An 18,617-nucleotide genomic window follows, 5' to 3' on the forward strand; every position below is an offset into this window, starting at 1 on the left:
TCTGCATATTTCCCTTACTTTTTGTTGTTCAGCCTACTTCAGGAAACAGTCCAGTGAAATCCCATGTAAACCTATAAGACAGAACTTCAGTGGGATAGGAGCAGTGCATAGATCTTGGAAACTTGCACTTACGTAAAAAGAAGTGATCAAATCTTTAAACAAATATGTGATCTAGAAAACAGTGAGATCTTTCATCTCCTTCTGAATTCCTAAGAGCTTTCACATTTTTACTAGAGTATTTTTAAATATTTCTTGCATAGCTTCTCCCCTCTGTAGACTGTCATTAATATAAATAATTCCATGAACAGAGTGTAAACTTACTGCAAAGTAAAAAGTGGATGTATAAATCTATATGCATCGACATTTTTAGATACATTTATATATTGAAAGGCTTTCCCCTTTTTGAGCACTAGATTTGGCACTGATTTAATGCATTTTCTATTAATCTGGGCAAAATGATCTCCTTATTGCAACTTCTCTCTTTGTCACTATAACCACTAGAGTCTCTTAAACTGGTTGAAATCAGAGGTTGGTTAAAAATCTCCTTGGTAAGGGTGGATGAATCAAGAGATACACTTATACACAAAAATACTCATGAAACCATGCTAGAATTCTATGATTTCTTTTTATGTAAAAGAATTGGATGTTTTTTCTCTCATGTTCAGGTTCAAGAAGGGGAGATGAAAGAGCTGGATCTGTCTGTTATCAATGCAGTTGATCTGGATGTGCCTCAAGACCCTCTGGTATTTGGGGTTGTGCAGATGCCCTCGCACGGGTTCCTTATTAACGGTGTTCACGGCAGTGATGTTCTGCACTATAAAGAGTTAATTAACCATGATCACCACAGCCATGGGTTGCTTGTTCATGCCTTTTCCCTGGAACTACTGCGGAATGGTAGGTGCAGCATTCTTCTTACAATGGTCTTTCATTATTTTGATGAGGCAAGTGGCACACCAAAGAAATCTTCATAATTTATTTACTCGCTTGCCTTATGTTTATTTTCAAGACAATCTTTAGGAATGGAAGTGTCCATATTTAATGCTGTCCTTATCTATTGATTTTAGGAACTGTCTATAAAATCATCCTGAGAGACCTCTGTATTGAAAAGGGTAGTAATATGAGTAGGAAAATCATCTGTTCTGAAAAGAAATAAAAGGAATAATGTAACATAATTTAACATCATCAAATAGATTTGTAAATGTTTTACAGTACCTAGAATAGAGAGACAGCAAGACTGATTTAAAAATACATTAACTGATCATGAGGTTTCTTCAAATAATCACAGAATTGTAAAACATTTTAGGTTGCAAGGGACCTTTTAGGGGTCAACTAGTCCACCTCCCCTGCCATGGCCAGGCACAAATTGCACTGGACCAAGTTGCCTAAAGCCCCATTCAACCTGACCTTGAACACTTCCAGTGTTGCACAACCTCTCTGGACAAACTGTTCCAGCATCTCACCACTCTCACTGTAAAACTTTTTGTCCTTATGTCCAACCTAAACCTACTCCTGCCCCTTATTATGTCTACAGGCATTGGTAATAAATCTCTCTATCTCTCCTATAAGCCTTCTTTAGACATTGAAAGGCTGCAATATACCATATGTCTAGCAATAAACATACAAATTGGGATTCCACAGCTTAGCATGAGCAGTCAGCCTGCTTTAAAGCAGCAAATCTGTTTCAAGTACATGTAATGAAAAAGTGTATTTAACAGTGCACGGAATATGGTGGATCCCTCCTGACTGTGGCTATTTAGTAAAAGATGGAATCTATCACTATAGAGGAGCATGAATTCAGTAGCGTCACTCAAATTTCAGTTCAGCCCTCAAAAACCAAGGAAAGATTTTTTTGTCTCTCTATCTAACATGAGCCTCCAGAAATATCAGGACTCCACCCCAAATTCTTCTGCCTTCCCAAGTCTTGGTTTTGACTTTCTTTTTTGGCTTTTGCCTGTTATCCACAATGGTGATTGAGCCATCTTTAGCCTATAACATCTGATTGTCCATGGTCATAGATACAAAGCCAGCTGTCCTTCCAAAGGCTTCTTCAAAGTTCCCTGAGGATTATTTAAAGCACAGGAAAGTGTTGCCTGGCAGTTTCATCCTCTCTATAGTTCCATAGAATAAGGAGAGGAGAAGAAATGCACCTTTTTCAGATTGTCAGAGACTCCTTTTTTGGACAGTCACTCCTTACTTAGGTCAGGCTGGTGACCCTGAGTCAATAGTATGTTGCTAGATCGCTGATCAGCAATGGCTCATCAAACTCATCTTCTGATAGCTAAGGCAAATTTGTTGTTACCCTAGCATATGGAGGGAGGAGATGGAAGAAAGGTGACTGAAGCAGAGTGAAGTGATGAGAGGGATTTTGCAGGAAAACTAAATCTTTCCATTTATCTCACCCATTGTCCCTCTTCCTCTCTCTCTCCCGTTTTTACCCTCTTCCTGCCTCATGTAGGAATGAAGCTGATGTACATGCATGACAACTCTGAAAATCTCACTGACAGTTTTAAAATTCAGCTATCAGATGGAAAACATAAAGTCCTCAGAACCATTTCAGTAAACATCATTCCAGTTAATGATGAGAAACCAGCGCTGAGCAAGTAAGTCACATGTTTCTGTTCCTGACAGTGGGATGTTTAGACAAAATGATGGAAAAGAGAACAAAACACCAAATCATAGAATCGTGCCATTGTTAAGGTTGGAAAAAGCCTTTAAGATAATCAAATCCAGCCACCAGTCGAGCATCCCACCATGTTTACCATTAAACAATGTCTGGTGTCTGATGCAAAGAAGAAGCCATAACAATCAACAGAATAATGTCAATAAAAACGTTTCTGTATAGGTCTCTTTCTATCAGCCTATTTAACAAAAAAATTTTTGCTGAAAGGAGAGCTTTAGTGTTGCTTAGTGTTGCTCTACATTAAGCAAATAGAGGAAAAATAAAAGTATGGGGGGAAAAATTTTGGTTGTTTCTTTCATAAGTTGCTTCAAGGTGTTTGCCAGCTGTTGTACCTCTGCTGAACACTGACCACCATGGTACTGCTTTTCTCTTCCCTAAGACAAAGACCTGCCTAAAATACCTCTCTGAAAGCAGCTCTGGATTTTGGAATGGGAGGATCCACAAGGCTGAAGCAGGGGAAGGGCTTTCCGAATATAATTCCCTTCTTTTATATTCTAAAACTTTTCTCTGCCATAATTCAACTGCTGCAAAAGTACACACTAATTTCCCTTACACTTCAAAGCTAGGAGTCATAAATGAATTAGACATGATAAGAAATTGCCTGGCAGACCATATAGATAGATAGGCAGCTGGCTGCAAGAGAGCCAAACCTCCTGGACATTTTAAAAAGAAGTTTATCCCTTGGGATCTCCAGCTGATGACTTGTCATAGAGCATCAGGACCTCCATACTTGTGACTGTTATCCAGCCCCAGACTGACAGACAGGAAGCTAAGAGTCCAAAGGTTTTGTGGGAATAGCTCTGAAACTCTAAAGATTGCATTTCAGAATCACAACTGCTTCTAAGGAGGGAATTTCTGATCTGTCAGGGTATTTGTCTACTTTCAGATCAGAGTGATTATTATTTTTTTACCAGGTAGAGCTTCCTGCAATAACAAATGTCAGTTTCTTAGTTAAAAGATTTTCAATGACCACATAATGCTAACATTTGAGAATTTTCAGTTAGAATAAAGAGTATAATTTATGTATGCATATATTATATACAGATAATTATTGATAATTACCTACTTGTTCCTGACATGCTATAGCTTGTTCATATGCCATTTTCCACCCCCTCTCTGTGAAAGAAGATGATGAAGTGCAAGAAGTCAAGTGTTTTTAGCTTTGCCCAGCTAGATCCAGAAACTGTTGCTTCCTTGTCTAGCAATATTAGGTCTCACCACTTGCCATTCCTGTGGTGAACAATTTCATAGATTGAAAAATTTACTCCCAAAATAGCTATTCCTTTATAAGAAGGAATAGCTGTTACCCCTCCACTTAGATGAGATGTGTGGCCAGTGTTTAAGCAGTATGCTTTAGGAAAATGTTCAATTTGACACTGAGGTGATTTAGCCTGCCACATTCAGTCACTACATGTTCACTATAGGTTCACAGAGTTCCTTATACTAGTGCAGTTTTACAGCTGAATATTGGGCAGTACTTGAAAGCTTTTCTTAACCTTTTGATCTTGGGGCATTGTCCACCCCAGGGATTTTCAGCTCTCATCTCCATTAGTTATGGTCAACAGACTGAAGAACCTGTGATGGGATGTTTTTGCCTGGCAAACAGTGCCTCTTATTCAGAGTGATTGCCAAAACCTCAATCTGTCACCTCTTGGATTGCATCCTGTAGCAGAGAGTGCCCTTGGGGAATGTAAAGCCTTCACACATTCCTCTTGAGAGCTTCTTCCCAAAATGAGATGTGGGTGCTAGAAGGAATACAGAGAAGAAGCCACTTAGATATGGTTGTGTCTCCTACAGATAAAGGTGAGCCTTGAAGACTAGTTGTTTGAAAGACAGTCATTTCTTAAATAAGCAACCAGTCCATTAGAACCTCTATTGCTGTGCTCTATATTGGCAGTAATAATGCCATCTACTGGTTTACATTGTCTTATTCCTATAAATTGTATAAAGGTGAGCAGAATAGGGTACAGGGGAATAAGAGATGTGTTAAATCAGTGTTTTAGGTATCTTTGTTGTTTCTTACCATTGTAAGGAGAAACTTGTCTGCACTGCTTGCTTTTTTTACTCTTTTGAACTGAAAAAGGCACCCTTCTTCTCTCTGAAATCGTCATTTCTCTCAGCATTTGGTTAATCCATATTTCTGGCAGAGAAATTACATGTTGAAAAGGTTCCTTTATTGCATCAATACATGACTTTTAATTTTTTCAGGAAGAATGACATAGAGGTGAACATAGGTGAAACACATATAATTTCTAGTGCTGTTCTGTCAGCAGAAGATAAAGATACCCCCAGGGAGAGAATTTACTACTTATTTGAAAGACTTCCAGAAAATGGTCAGCTTCAGCTCAAGGTTAGTCTTTGTACTTCAACAAAAAGCAGGCATGCAAAGAACTCTCTCTTTTTAGGGCAAAATGAAGTTCATTTTCCTTTTCTCCCAAATGCCTGTCATATTCTGAAGTAGACAGCTTGGCCAGTTTAATTGTTGAAGGAGCAACAACAATGGTTCTGTCCCAGAGGCTTTGGCATTAAAAGCCAGATCCTGAACAGGAGAAGATGGAAGGCAAAAAACATGGCAGACCAACTGAGGTGAAAATTGAGATAGATTCTGGGATAATAATCCCACAAAGGGGGAAAATCAAGCTGGGGGGAATGGGGGAAAGTCTCTGGTTAAAAAAATCCAACCCTTACTTCAGTTACTTCAGGGTTCAGAAAGCATGGAAGGAGTTGCATGTTAAAGAGTGAGTAATACCCCACCAACTAGAAGAAAAGCACAGGGAGAAAGAAGGGAAAAGGAAGATGATAGAAAGGATGTGTCAAGAGGAATCACAAAAATTAAGATTAGAAATGGAAGGCGAGATGATAATCTGTTGACCTAAAATAAGAAAAAGGAACAAAGATTGAAAAAAATGCCACTTTTAAATAGTGTGCCTATGTGATAGAAATAAAATTCTGTTTCTAAATCTTTTGAACTTGGAAAGCATTTTGATGCTGCATCTCAACATCAATCTGTGGATCACATGAGACGAACTTCATGGATCAGTTTAATTTAGGGTACTAGGCTATCTTCAGAAAGGCACAGAATTTTATGGTGTAAGTCGGGGTTTTTTAGGTTTTTTGTTTTGTTTTCTTTTGTGGGGTTTTTTTGTTTGGTTGGTTTTTTGTTGGGTTTTTTTTGTTGGTTGGTTGGTTGGTTGGTTGGCTGGTTGGTTGGTTGGTTGGTTGGTTGGTCCAAAAAACAACCCCAAAAGGTTTTCCTTTTTGCAGCTGAGGACCTCTGGGGCTTAAAACTCCCATGCTCCCTGAAGCTATTTCTCATACTGTTTTCGTTATGATTTCAGATAGGATCAAGAGCAGACTTGTGAAATTAAGAAATAGAAAACATAAGCTGGGTCAGGAACTATTTAATTTTCATCTTGGTGTCTGACTGAGAAGTGTGCATAAAATGATTTCCTAGAGTAAAAGTGGCTAAACTCCATATTCCTATATTATTAATGATCATTGTATCTTCTCCAGCCTTATATCTGCTGGAAAAAAACCTCCAGTGATTTGCTGCCCTTTAAAACATACTATGAGGAAAGAACCTATAGAAGGAAAGCCAGGTAGCTGCCACTAACAGCCTATATAACTACAAAGAAATACAATTAACTGAGAAGGATGCATGGGTGATTATCAGTTAATGAAGGATGCTTGTGTTTTCTAGGTAGGACAAGGATGGGTTACTCTCCTAGCTGGAATGAAGTGCACTCAGGAAGAGCTGGATATGAACCTTGTGAGATATGTCCACACAGGAACTGCGGGGTCCAAGAAAAAAGACAGCTTCACATTTTACCTCTGGGATGGGTACAACAGATCTCCAGCTGTGGACTTCTACATAAATATCAAGGACTTGGAAAAGGGTAAAGATCCACTAAACTTGATGTTTTACAGTGCCTGTTTCTGAAACCAAGATATTTGAGTATATGTCCTGATCCTTTCCTTATATAGGCTCTGGCCTGCAGATCCTGTAAATTTAACTGCTTGGACTTCACAGTTGGCCAGGTCCTGGGATTTGAAAAGGCTCCACTGAATACAATGTGTTCCACCTTGCCTCCCAGGACTACTGGCTGCTTTGCAAATACAGCTAAACACATCTTTCTGAAACTAGCTTTATGTCTGAGTAAAGCAGCACAGAAAAATGGCAAGAAAATAAAAAGTAGGCAAAAGACTTCAGAAACAGGTCTGTCTTCCAGGTTATTCTACAGTCTTAGGGTCTCTCTTTTTTTTATTTCCTCTCTATTAGAAACATAAAGGTTTACCTGACAATGCTAAGATTGGAAGACGTGTCAAAAGAGTCTGTGGTCTCTTCCTCCTTGGCCTCAAAAGGGTAATAGTTTTTAGGTTCCAACAGGATAAAACCCAAGCATTGTGGCAATGGCTGATCTCATGGCTGACCCGGCTTTGAGCAGAAGGTCAAATAAAAATATCCTGAAGTCACTTCCATGCTGAATTTCTCTATAATCTTAAAGTCTTTTAGTTTTTCTTACCAGTGATGGCTTTCCTGTGGCTTAAAAATGCAGAAGAGATCATCCAGTTCAACATGACTACTTTAGTGTTGTTTTGTCTATTCTGCAGGAGACATTGCTGTTTTTACAAAACTCCTTAGAGTGCCAAAAGGAGACCACAGCTACATTACAACTGATGTCCTCCTTGCATTGGATGGTACTGGCAGGCCAGAGGAGCTCCTTTATGTGATAACCTCCCCACCCCAGTATGGACAAATAGAGTATGTCAGCTATCCTGGCATTCCCATTACGAGCTTCAGTCAAATGGATGTAGCACGACAGATTGTCTGCTATGTTCACAAAGCCAAGGCAGTTGTTCGTGAAGATACATTCAGGTAAGGGGTAGTACCCCACCCCCTAAGCTCTTCCCCTTGAATTTTTGAGGTATTTAAAAAACCTGCACTACGCAACTCCCAAAAAAACACCCAAACCTCCCCAAAATAATTTATTAAAAGAGCTGGAGGCTCTGTGTGAATTCCCAATGTTTATATAGCACATCTATTTCTACAGTAATAAATATAGTTGGGAATGCTTTGGAAATAAATGAATTTTCTCATTGACTTTGAAAACATAATCAGAGACACATTTACTCGATACCAGCTTCAACATTATTACAGCACCCGGACATACACAGCTGTTAAGATTTGAGTGAGAGAGAAGGATTGAGAACATAGTTGGTGGAATTTTCCTTTGGTTTCTTGCTACAGCTGGATGTGGTAAAGCTGGTCCATTCAGGTATTAAATAAAAGCTTTCTTATCTGTGAGGTTATAATTCATCATATTAATTTGATTATGGGTTTTTGAATCCCTAAGTATTCTGGAATATAATGAAAACCAGTGCACTTAATCTATTGTGACATTATCATTGGCATGCTATTTTGACATAGAAATTCATGTAGACTCTTGAAATTTTGAGGTAAATCCGTAGGTTTACCTACAGGCCCAGTTCAGTAGCCTAATGATAATTATTTTCACCTATTTCTGAAATTTTCTACTTAGAACAGTTTCGACTAGGTGCATTCATTTTGTTCTTAAATGAAGCTCTCTTGGTTATAAAGTAGAATGATGCAATGAATTATCATCAGATAAAGAGCAGATGTTCTGTGGACAGTTTTGTAAAAAGTTCAAAAACAGGGAAAAGGAAAAGCTCAAAAACAAAGAAAATGTTTCTAAAAGAAGAATGCTTACTTTTTGCTAATATTGGTAATTTTCTCTGAAAACAGCTTTTGACAGAAGATGGACTTACTGTAAAATTCAAAATTAATAGATTATTATTTTTCATTTGTGACTACTAAAAATTGAAGAATTGACTCCTTAGAGCTGAAATTCAGAAAAGACTTCTTTTTAAACTCTCCTAGAATAGACTTCTGATCTGAATGGCTTTTTCTGTGAGGCATGATGAATTACAAGAACATGTTGCATCATCCAATTTGAGAACTTTTTTGCAGACAAGTCAAGCAACTTGGGCATGGAGACATCAAATAAATCTCCCTATGATACTGGGTCAGGTAACATTGTCCAGACTTAGCCCAAAAGTAATTCTGAAACTTTCCTCAGATTAAGTATTTTTAAGCATCCCTTCCACTGCATTCAGTGTGGTGGAAATTCTAGTTAGGAGATTTGTCTGATTCATTTGTACTCACTACAGAAAAAGTGAGAAAATATTCCCTGGTTTTATGTTTCTTAATTGTGAAACATGTTCACCAAAACTAGAATTAGATTATTCAAGTAAGATCACAGTCATGCAAGCCCTAGTTTGGGCAGTGTAGTATAGTGGCTTGTGTCAGTATGACTCCCATATCACACTATTAAAAACAGATCGAGCAATTCTAGGCAAATTGCAAGTGTGAATAAACCAAATGTTTTCTGTTTAGACCAATGGCTAAGAAACAAACCAGAAAGTCAGTCTTATTAAAGTGAGGTTATGATGCTTTAATAAATATTGATATTTGATAACTATTTTAATCCAAATAATTAAGTTCCTTGATGTTATCATTTGGAAAATAATTTGGTTTTGTCTACACATATAAATATTCTGTCAGAACAGTATTATTATTTCAACAAGGAATTAATTATATGGGTAATTGTGGGAGGAGGAGGAATTAACTGACCAGATTTTTACTTCCCACTAAAGTACTTCCTTCAGACATAAATTTACCTGTATTGTTTGGTGCTGTTGGCCTGGAAGAAAGATTTGGCAGTGCTTGTTTGGACAGATGACTTCAAGTGATTAGCAACCTGACATCAGATGCTGGCAGCAGAATGCTAAGAGAACATGCTAATGTCCTCCATTTTGACATGCTGGCTCGATTTTGTAATGAGTTGGCACTATTTATGATTCCATTTTTATCCTTTAAATGCCATGACAGATGGCAGGTCCTGTAGCCAACTCTATTGCCATCAAACTGCAGAAAGCATGAAATGTTGGTAGTTGTGAAATCAAACCATGCAACATGTCCTCCAAACTTTGTCTGAGAATTGTATCATAAATTTTATCAGAGTGAGAATATTGGCTGCTCTCCATTCCCGAGGAAATTACAAAGCAGAGATAAACTAGAAATAAACAAATAACCAAAATATCCCAAAGTGCAGAAGGACATCTTGGACACAGGCAGTTTCATCACCTGTGAAACTGAGCAGTGAATGAAATTCATGGTAAATTTCAGTCTGATGTATCCATGCAGGAGCTTTGTTCCTATCTGGCATTCTGGAGAAGGCTGGATAAATATTCAGATTAATTAACTGAATTATCTAAGTCTTTCACGAAATATTGTTTGAGACATCAACCAAACGTTTTTTACACCATCGAAAGAATGAAAGAAAATTCACTTCTGCTGCAATGCTCCAGGCGTTTTGAGAGAAGGTTAAGGTTTTGACTGAAGGTGTTTTACCTTTTTTCTCCTATCACAGTATTTATCATCATTATTTTAGTTCTATATTTGATTTCAGATAGTTTACAAATAGCACAATGCTTTTACCATTGGCACAATAGCATTTGGTCAGTGTAGGCAGATGTCTCTGGGTTCCCAGCTGGGAATACCATCCTCAGTAAACATATTTCAAACTGCTACATAGTCCCTGGTCTGCCTATGCTCATTCCCATCTGTTTCACGGCACAGTGCCAGCTTACAAGTGATCAAGCTCTAATCATCCAATGTTGGTGAAGGCAATGAGGAGTTTTAGATGGACAGTCTCGGTGACACAGTAAGCTGCTCCATGACCTACCGAAAGTCACTCCCATTCAAGTAATGCAGCAATACACTAGGTGTTTACCCTGTAATTTTAAAAGTACATATTCAAGGTTTGCAGTCAAGAGACCAGGGGGAAACAGATAACCCACTAAATGTCAGCCACTCCCCATTTCACTTAAGTATGGTAGAAGAGTGTTACATGGAAAGCAGCCAGTGAGACTGGCCCTCATACTGGCTGAAACAACTGTCCCATTCTAGTAGAGACAAATTTCTTTGCACACTAGACTCTGTTCTGACTCAGGCAGAACCAACCTGGGTGAAAAATCACCTTACAAAATATTTTTGCATGTACTGTGCAGCATAACCACTGAAACTTACGTAGAAAGAGTAACTCACACATGCTATAAGTTGATGGGACATGAAGGATGGTGAAACATTTTCAGAGCAATTTTTAGTTTCATATATCCTCAAAAGTTTTTGTTACAGGCATGAAAATGTTCCATGTAATTATTTTCAGAAGAAAATACATAAATAATTATCTTGCCTGTGAAATCAAAGATGAATTTTAAAGGCTAAAAGATTGGCTTTCTCCTTGTTTTTCTCCACAACTAAATTTAGTAATAAATTTCTGCAGACCATGCTGTCACACGTATGGCAGAAGCCCATACCCAGCTGGTAGGCTTCTGTCGTGGTTTTACTGCAGCCGGCAACTAAGCACCAGGCAGCTGCTTGCTCCCTCCCCACCTGGTAGCACTGGGGAGAGAATTGGAAAGGTGAAAGTGAAAAACTCATGGGTTTAGATACAGACAGTTTAATAGGTAAATTGAAAGCTGTGCACACAAGCAAAGCAAAACAAAGAATTCATTCACTGCTTCCTGTGGGCAGGCAGGTGTTCAGCCATCCCCAGGAAGGCAGAGTTCCATCACGCACAGAGTGACTTGAGAAGACAAATGTCAGCATTCCAAACGTCTCCCTCCCTCCCTCCCTCCCTCCCTCCCTCCCTCCCTCCCTCCCTCCCTCCCTCCCTCCCTCCCTCCCTCCCTCCCTCCCTCCCTCCCTCCCTCTTCTTCCCCCAGCTCTATATACTGAGCATGCCACTAGATTTTCTGGGATATCCTTTGGGTCAGCTGTCCTGTGCCCCTTCCCAACTCCTTATGCACTCCCATCCCAATCACTGGCTGTGCAGTGTAAGAGGCAGAAAAAGCCTTGATGCTGTATGAGCACTGCTCAGCAGTAAACAAATCATCCTTATATTATCAACACTATTTAACTGTATTTAGCACAAATCAAAACCATAGTTCCATACAAATGACTATGAAGAAAATTAACTATACCCCCATCAAAACTAGCAGAGCTTCCAACAGATTTTCCCTACAGCTTTTCTCTTAGTTTTGAAAGGAAAACTATCTGTAGTGAATAATCAAATCTTTAGTGTATCTAAAGAAACATCACTACTTGACATCACTACTTGAGAGAGAACAACAAGAAATTATGTGGCTATTGATAGAAATTCCCAGCATGGAAGAAGAGCTGTATGACCATTTGATAAATTTATGCTATGGATATCTACGTTATTAAAATTATCCTATCAACTTGTACAGTTCTGCCCAATATCTTAGCATTTCAGTGAAATTTTGCTTGACTTCTGTACAGAAACATAAATCATATTCTACTGAATGGATGAAAATTTAAACATAGAGTTAGTGCCTAAACAAACCCATGAAGTGAGATAAGGCTGAATCTTTCTCCAGTTTGGTTTTTCAGATAGCTTTGGGGGCATTGGGTAGAAAAGATTTGTAACAGTGAACAGAAAGACACCCAAACTAAACAAAACCTGGCAGGTCATGCACTTAACATACATCTTTCTGTAAGCTGTAGGTGCTACTGCCAGGTAACCAAGTGAAGATAAATTTTAAGGATTTATAAAATATGTACACCAGAAGCTACAATAAGCCCCCCTGACAGCCTTTCCTCTTAGATCTGTTCCACCTGTACCTCAGCTTCCAGCTGAGATCAGCTCCGCTATGACTGTTGATGTTCAAGGCCTTTCCTCTGGCATCTGCTCAAACCCTGCCAGTGCATTGTAACTCCCGTCATAGTACCCGGCTGTCTGCTCTCATGGTTTTATGTTTTACATCCACTCCACTCAGTGTCTGGGGTTGTGCTTCACCCAGCTCTTCTACTTTTGCAGTATCAACACAGGCAAGTCCTGTAGTAAAGGTCTGCATTATCATTTCATTTCAGTACATGCTGAATCAAGAACAGATGCTGAAGACTGCCTTGCCTCTCTTTGCCAGATTCATCATCAGCAATGGACTGAGGACTAAGCATGGGACATTCAAGATTGCCTTGGAGGCAGCTGACCAGGCTTTGCCCACTCTATCTAGGAACATGGGGTTAAGATTAACTGAAGGAGCTATGGCACTTCTTACTCCTGATGTACTGCAGCTTTCAGACCCAGATACTGCGAAAGAAAACCTTACCTTCCTCTTGGCTCAGCTCCCCCAGTACGGTCATCTCTATTATAATGGGACTGTGCTACTGCAGTACAATTTCACACAGCAAGATGTGGACAACAGGGATGTTGCATACAAGCACCGAGGTGGGAATTCCCAGACTGACAGATTTACATTTGTTGCCTCGGATAGGACTAACCAAGGCTTCATCGTGAATGGGAGGGTGCAGAGCGAGCCGGTGACATTCACCATTCAGGCAAGTGTGATCACAGACCTACTTAAGAGAGACAAATAGGATGATAAAGCCAAAACTGTAGCAGTTTTGATGACAGCTGGTACTTGCTGTAGTCTCTGATTTAAATGTGTAGCTTGTATGTTTGCTTCCTGTGTTCCACAAATAATTAACCTGGGGAACTAACTACTTACCAAAATGCATAAAGATAAGCAAGTAAATACTTAATACTTGCACGCTAAAATTTTTACATAGGAATCTCCACTATGGGAAGGATAGAACTTTCTGCTGCTCTGCTTTCCCACTTGGTGCCTGATCCTGTGATTTGCACATATGGGGGTGTGAGTATGATTGCTGATCTTCATGTCACAGGAATCCTGAATTACAGCCACTTTGCTTCCCCACCTAGACATCCTGTCCTCTCTGAGCTTTCCTCTCTGTGTAAGATGCTCTGATTCTTCTTTCTTTGCTAGAATCTTTCTGTTCACTTCCCGTTTCCTGTGCTTTCAACTCCTTTATACTTTGTCATAGGCTCAGATTTGTTTGCTGTGATTTTTTGTATCTATTTATGTGGCATGGTTCAGTACACAAAGTACGTCTGGTTGCACTGCATGTCAGAATTCTGTGTTTCAAAACCCTGATGCTAATGAAGAGACTATTAATATTTCCTGATGACAAAGTTTCAAGTTATACAACCAGTGAGGAATACTATTTCAGCAGAGGGTGATATATGGGAACAGCAACAACCATTGTGGACTGCTAGAAGGTTCACCAGAATTTGTGAAAGATGGAATTGTTATTACAAAAAAGAGGTGACAAACCTTTGTCGCAGTTATCTTTTGCTGTGAAGAAAATTACATAAAAAAAGAGGGCTATGGAGAATGGGACATAAGGGGAGAGGTATATAGAATTTGTGTTTCACTCCCCAGAGTGTACTATACCCTGCTACATGTGGCAAGTGATGGGTAATCTGGACCTGGAAACTTTTCAGGTGAAGTACAACTTACCTAGAACTCAGGGGTCTGCAGCAGACTGTGAGCCAAAGTGGCTATTGCCACCCTGATCTGGCTACTGCTCTTTTAGCAAAAGCAGGACAGAGAATATCCTGATGTTACAAAATGAATGTCTAACTTTGATTTAGGTGGATCATTTGGACAAAATGGCACCAAAAATTACTCATCTCCATTGTTTTTCTGACGTGGAACTGCTGAAGAATGGCAATTATGGTATCTATATTACTGCCAGGTCCCTGAGGGCATCTGACCCCGATACAGAAGATGACAAAATAATTTTTAAGATTTTGCGAGGTCCTCATTATGGCTTCCTGGAAAATATAACAACAGGTGATTTCTTTTATAATCTCTATTATGGGCCATACCAGACCAGACTTCAAACCCTACCCTATTAATGTTTGCTTGATAGAATCAAAATTTCTTGGCAAACTTTGGGCAAAGTTTGACTGTAATAACAAAACTTTGACAATGAAACCTGAGTCTTAAGTTTGTTATGAATCCTCAAAGAGTTTGAGATAATTTTTAATAACTATTGAGAAACTTTTTTATTTTTATTAAAAAAAAAGATTAATATTGAACTTGGCCTTTTGATAAACAGGTTACACATAAAGAAATTGGCAGGGGCTTATAATGAACAGATATTGCTGTTTAGCTGTAAACATACATGTCTCAAAGTTCAGATACTCAACTAAAAGAAAAGTTGAAAAGAGTCTATATGATCTACATGGTTCTTATTAGCAGGATTTTCGTTCACCTGCATACCATTTGTCTTTCCTAGGTGTATTCATTCAGGATGGATTTAGCCAAAAGGATTTAAACAGCAAAATCATACTTTATGTCATCAACAAATCACGAGAAGTGAATTCAGACAGCTTGGAGTTTCGAGTGACAGATGCCAGTGGAAACTCTGCAGCACCCCAAAGGTAGCTCCAGTCCTTGGTGACATGGGCTGTGCTGCACTGTGCTTGCCACCCCTTGGGGCAAATGAACAGGTGCTGGGCTTGAAGCCACGCAGACATGGACATAGCTACAATTCAACCTGCCATTGCTTTTGAAAGAGTAGAGAAGATTTCTCCTCCTCAAGAAGGTGAAGCCTTCTTGAAGCCTTCTTGAAGCTCAACAAGGGTTGAGCTGCAGGTTAGACTGTGTCACAGCTCTCAAGGGCCTTCAGGGCTTCACCAGGAAACATAATGCATTTAGTAGAGTTGGGCATTTGGATATCTGAGATGCTGCATGCTGAAGAATGGAACTACCGCTTCATGAACATGGTCCTGCAGCTGCAGGTCACTCTTGCCCTTAGCTGATGGCAGTGCATTTTTCACAAGCTTGACATTACAGTGGATGGGATGCTCTCAAATGACAAAGCTGAGTGCCATATTTCTGCTAAAGAGCACTGAAAGAAGGTGGAGAACACACAACACCTTTGTCATCCACTGCATGTATTAGGCACACCATCCAATATATCCTTGTGACATACGATAAGCCTCATGTAGAAAAATTAGAATATCATCTGAACTGGGCTTTGATGATAAAAGCCAGAAGTGCAAGTAGCTCTTCAGTAGAGGCAATGCTTCTTTTTATTCCTGAAAATAGGGCTAAGTGTTCAACCAACTTATTTAATCAGAAAAAATTGAAAAAAAAAAAACCCCAACAAAAAGCCCAACATGCTTTTTCTGGGCTAAAATGGCTGCTCACAAACCAGGACTCATGGTGAAGAAAGAGAAGCAGAGAGCTGTACCCAGGGGCAGAGCACTTCTCTGCACACTGGAGAGAGGACAGGGACTGAGCTGAGCTAGAGGCAGCTTTTAGGCAGTTATGTGCTGTGCCAAAAGATGTCCCCATACACAAACACATCTGAGCATGGACAGCCAAGCTGCTCTGTGCTGGCTTGCAGATGAAAAATCACCATTATGTGATGCCACTTCATGGAAAATGCAACTCCTTTTAAATGAATGACAGTGCATAGCACAGCTTTAAGAGAAGAGCAAAGAAAAAACTCTTTTGCAGAAAATAAGTGTTTCAGTGAAGTTATCTGCCAGTAGATCAAAGGGGAAGTTTAGTGAAAAATAGCATTTTAATATTGGATTTAAAAGCTTATGAGGTATTTTTTCAATTTAAAGTAAGTTATCACCTAATGATAACTGTTTCAAAATGCACAATTTATTGTTCATGTCCCAGCTTTTATTTGAATGCTGCTGGACTACATCTGGCACATCCATCCTCTTTAGCAAAAATAAAGCAAATCAGCTTCCAAATGGGTTTCCCACAAAATCAGAATCAGAGGGTAGAGGAGGACAGGAGAGAACTTCCACTGGTGATAGAGCTAGTCAGCTGTGAAAGGCCTAGAATTTTGTATTAGTAAAGTACAAATTGTAAGTATCTCAGCTTATTTTCCTTCTTTGCAATCTCATTCATCCTTCTCTGAATCTTACTAATTTTTATTACAGCTTTAAACAAAGAAAGATCTTTATTGGTAATCCTGTGCAGCACACAGTCTTCTGAGGTTCACTGCCCCCATCCTCCATAAAAAATTCTAAAATTCAGTGCATAAGACACCTGGAATCAGATAGGGTAAAGGTTGAAGAGTGAAGTGTGCCAAGTACTAAAGTAAGGGAAGAAGAGAAGTCCCTTGCACAGAGGCAGAAAAGTCCTAGAGCATACTCTGTGTGCTTCAGGATGAGAGATGGCAGATGGGTGGAAAGGAGGATATTGCTGAGGAAAGACTGGGGAGTGAGAGTATAATAAAACTGCAAGGCTAAAGGGAACCAGGATAAACAGTGATTAACTTGTCTAGGCCTACTGTTGTAATGGACAAACTGCTCTTCTCAAAGTTACTGCAGAATCCCTCTGGCTGTAAAATAAGGCTCAAGTTTGGCTTAGGGTACATCAGGGCTAGTCTGGAAGATTTATTACTGCCTCTTCCTAATCAGTTAAATCACACAAATATGTTAATTTGGAGACAAAGACTCAGTATGTGTATTGGCTAAATCAGCAGTCGGCAGAGAAGACTCCTCACACAGCCCTTGAGCAGCAGGGGCTGGGGGCAGCTGGCCAGGTGGCTTTGCTCTAAACTCACATTCCTTTCTCTCCCACAGGCTGGAGCTACGGTGGTCTCGAATTGAAATGCTACAGACTGAATATGAGGTGTGTGAAAACACAGGAGTGGTGTCTCTGAAAATCACCAGGGCAGGACACCTGGGGGAGTCTGCCTTTATAACCATGAAGGTAAAGCCAAAAGCCAACAACCTAATTTAATAATAATAAGTGCTGCCTGTTATTTTATTCCTCAGATGTAAATATAATTCAATAATCATCAAAGAGGCCATGTGATTCAATGCATACTTACTGGGACATTGTCCCTGCTACTACAGATGGCTGAAATACTTCTGACAAAATTTCTTGAGTCTTAAGTAGAAATGCTAATTAACCAAACCTGGAATGTTTTGGAGCAGCATTTCAGTTTTGATGAAAAAGCAGAGCAGGCAGCTTCCTCTGGCAGTGTGCTCAGAAGCTTGGTTTCCAGGATCTGCCACTTTAAAATCCAGGTTCGGAGCAATCTGGGGCCTTGGGGCTTTTGTTTTGCCTTCTCAGGCTGGAGGAGCCCAGGAAGTGAAGGTACTTCAACTACACAGCCATGGCAGCCTTCTCCATTTCACCCCCTACTGCCCACAGCCAAGGGAAATTCCCCTGTACCTTCAATGACTGCCTCTGTCTAATGTCAAAAAGACTAGACTGAAAGCTGCTGGTTATAATTTTGTAAAGCAGGTTTTGTGCAACTTGCCTTCACAAATTTTATCTTTCCTCATAAAATGGAAATTCCAGTATTTTATCAGCTCCCCTTGCTAGAGAAATACCATTTTTCCCCCTCAGAGCTTCTCAGGATTATAGCCCTAATAAGAAACATAATTTTGATTTTTCTTCTACTGAAATGAGTGTGAATTTTGCTAATGATGCCCTTGGGGAACATCTTGTCCTACCCTTCACAGACCTTGGTGATTCTACTCCAGCAGTCACTTGAAGCAGTGAAACTGATTCCAGCATCAAGAGCAGGAAACATACACAGTATGGAAACTGGTGTGCTCTGGTGCCTCCTGTGAAATTTCAGGGAGTTGCTGGAATCCCTATATTTACATATGTAGGGTTCACATCTGTCCTAATGAGTCTTTGGGAGTGACAGAAGGCTCTGTGCAAAAAAGCTTATTTCAAGATATCACAAAGGGCCAAATAGGGGAAACATGGCCAAGTTGTTGCTGCTTTTCTGAGATGGCAGGATGTGCTTTTCCAGGAGCCAGGTATGGCAGGGTCCCCAGGCATGGTGAACAGCAGTGTTACCTGGTGTTGTCAAATAGCAATCTCAGAGGGGAATTAGCAAAACTTTAAGATAGGGATTTTTTTTTATGATTAATTTTTTAAGCCATAAGCAAGAACAGAATGACAGTTGCACATAAGAAGGTTTATTCTTCAGCTCTTTATCTTTTTCCCCAGCCTAAGTATATGTATGGGT

The 18,617-nt window shown here is 39.6% G+C and overlaps 1 protein-coding gene across 1 annotated transcript in view; it reads left to right on the forward strand.

Annotated features, from left to right (window-relative positions):
* FREM1 (FRAS1 related extracellular matrix 1) overlaps positions 1 to 18,617 on the forward strand; it is a 56,490-nt gene that overhangs the window by 24,127 nt on the left and 13,746 nt on the right. The window contains exons 19-27 of the mRNA XM_058823977.1: positions 666 to 894; positions 2,456 to 2,600; positions 4,889 to 5,030; positions 6,381 to 6,576; positions 7,292 to 7,556; positions 12,710 to 13,124; positions 14,242 to 14,443; positions 14,892 to 15,036; positions 17,209 to 17,338. Coding sequence (XP_058679960.1) covers positions 666 to 894; positions 2,456 to 2,600; positions 4,889 to 5,030; positions 6,381 to 6,576; positions 7,292 to 7,556; positions 12,710 to 13,124; positions 14,242 to 14,443; positions 14,892 to 15,036; positions 17,209 to 17,338 — 1,869 coding nt within the window. The remainder of the gene's footprint in view (positions 1 to 665; positions 895 to 2,455; positions 2,601 to 4,888; positions 5,031 to 6,380; positions 6,577 to 7,291; positions 7,557 to 12,709; positions 13,125 to 14,241; positions 14,444 to 14,891; positions 15,037 to 17,208; positions 17,339 to 18,617) is intronic.

This window comes from Ammospiza caudacuta, chromosome Z (genome assembly GCF_027887145.1).
Source record: "Ammospiza caudacuta isolate bAmmCau1 chromosome Z, bAmmCau1.pri, whole genome shotgun sequence".
In the NCBI taxonomy this organism is placed as follows: Eukaryota; Metazoa; Chordata; class Aves; order Passeriformes; family Passerellidae; genus Ammospiza; species Ammospiza caudacuta.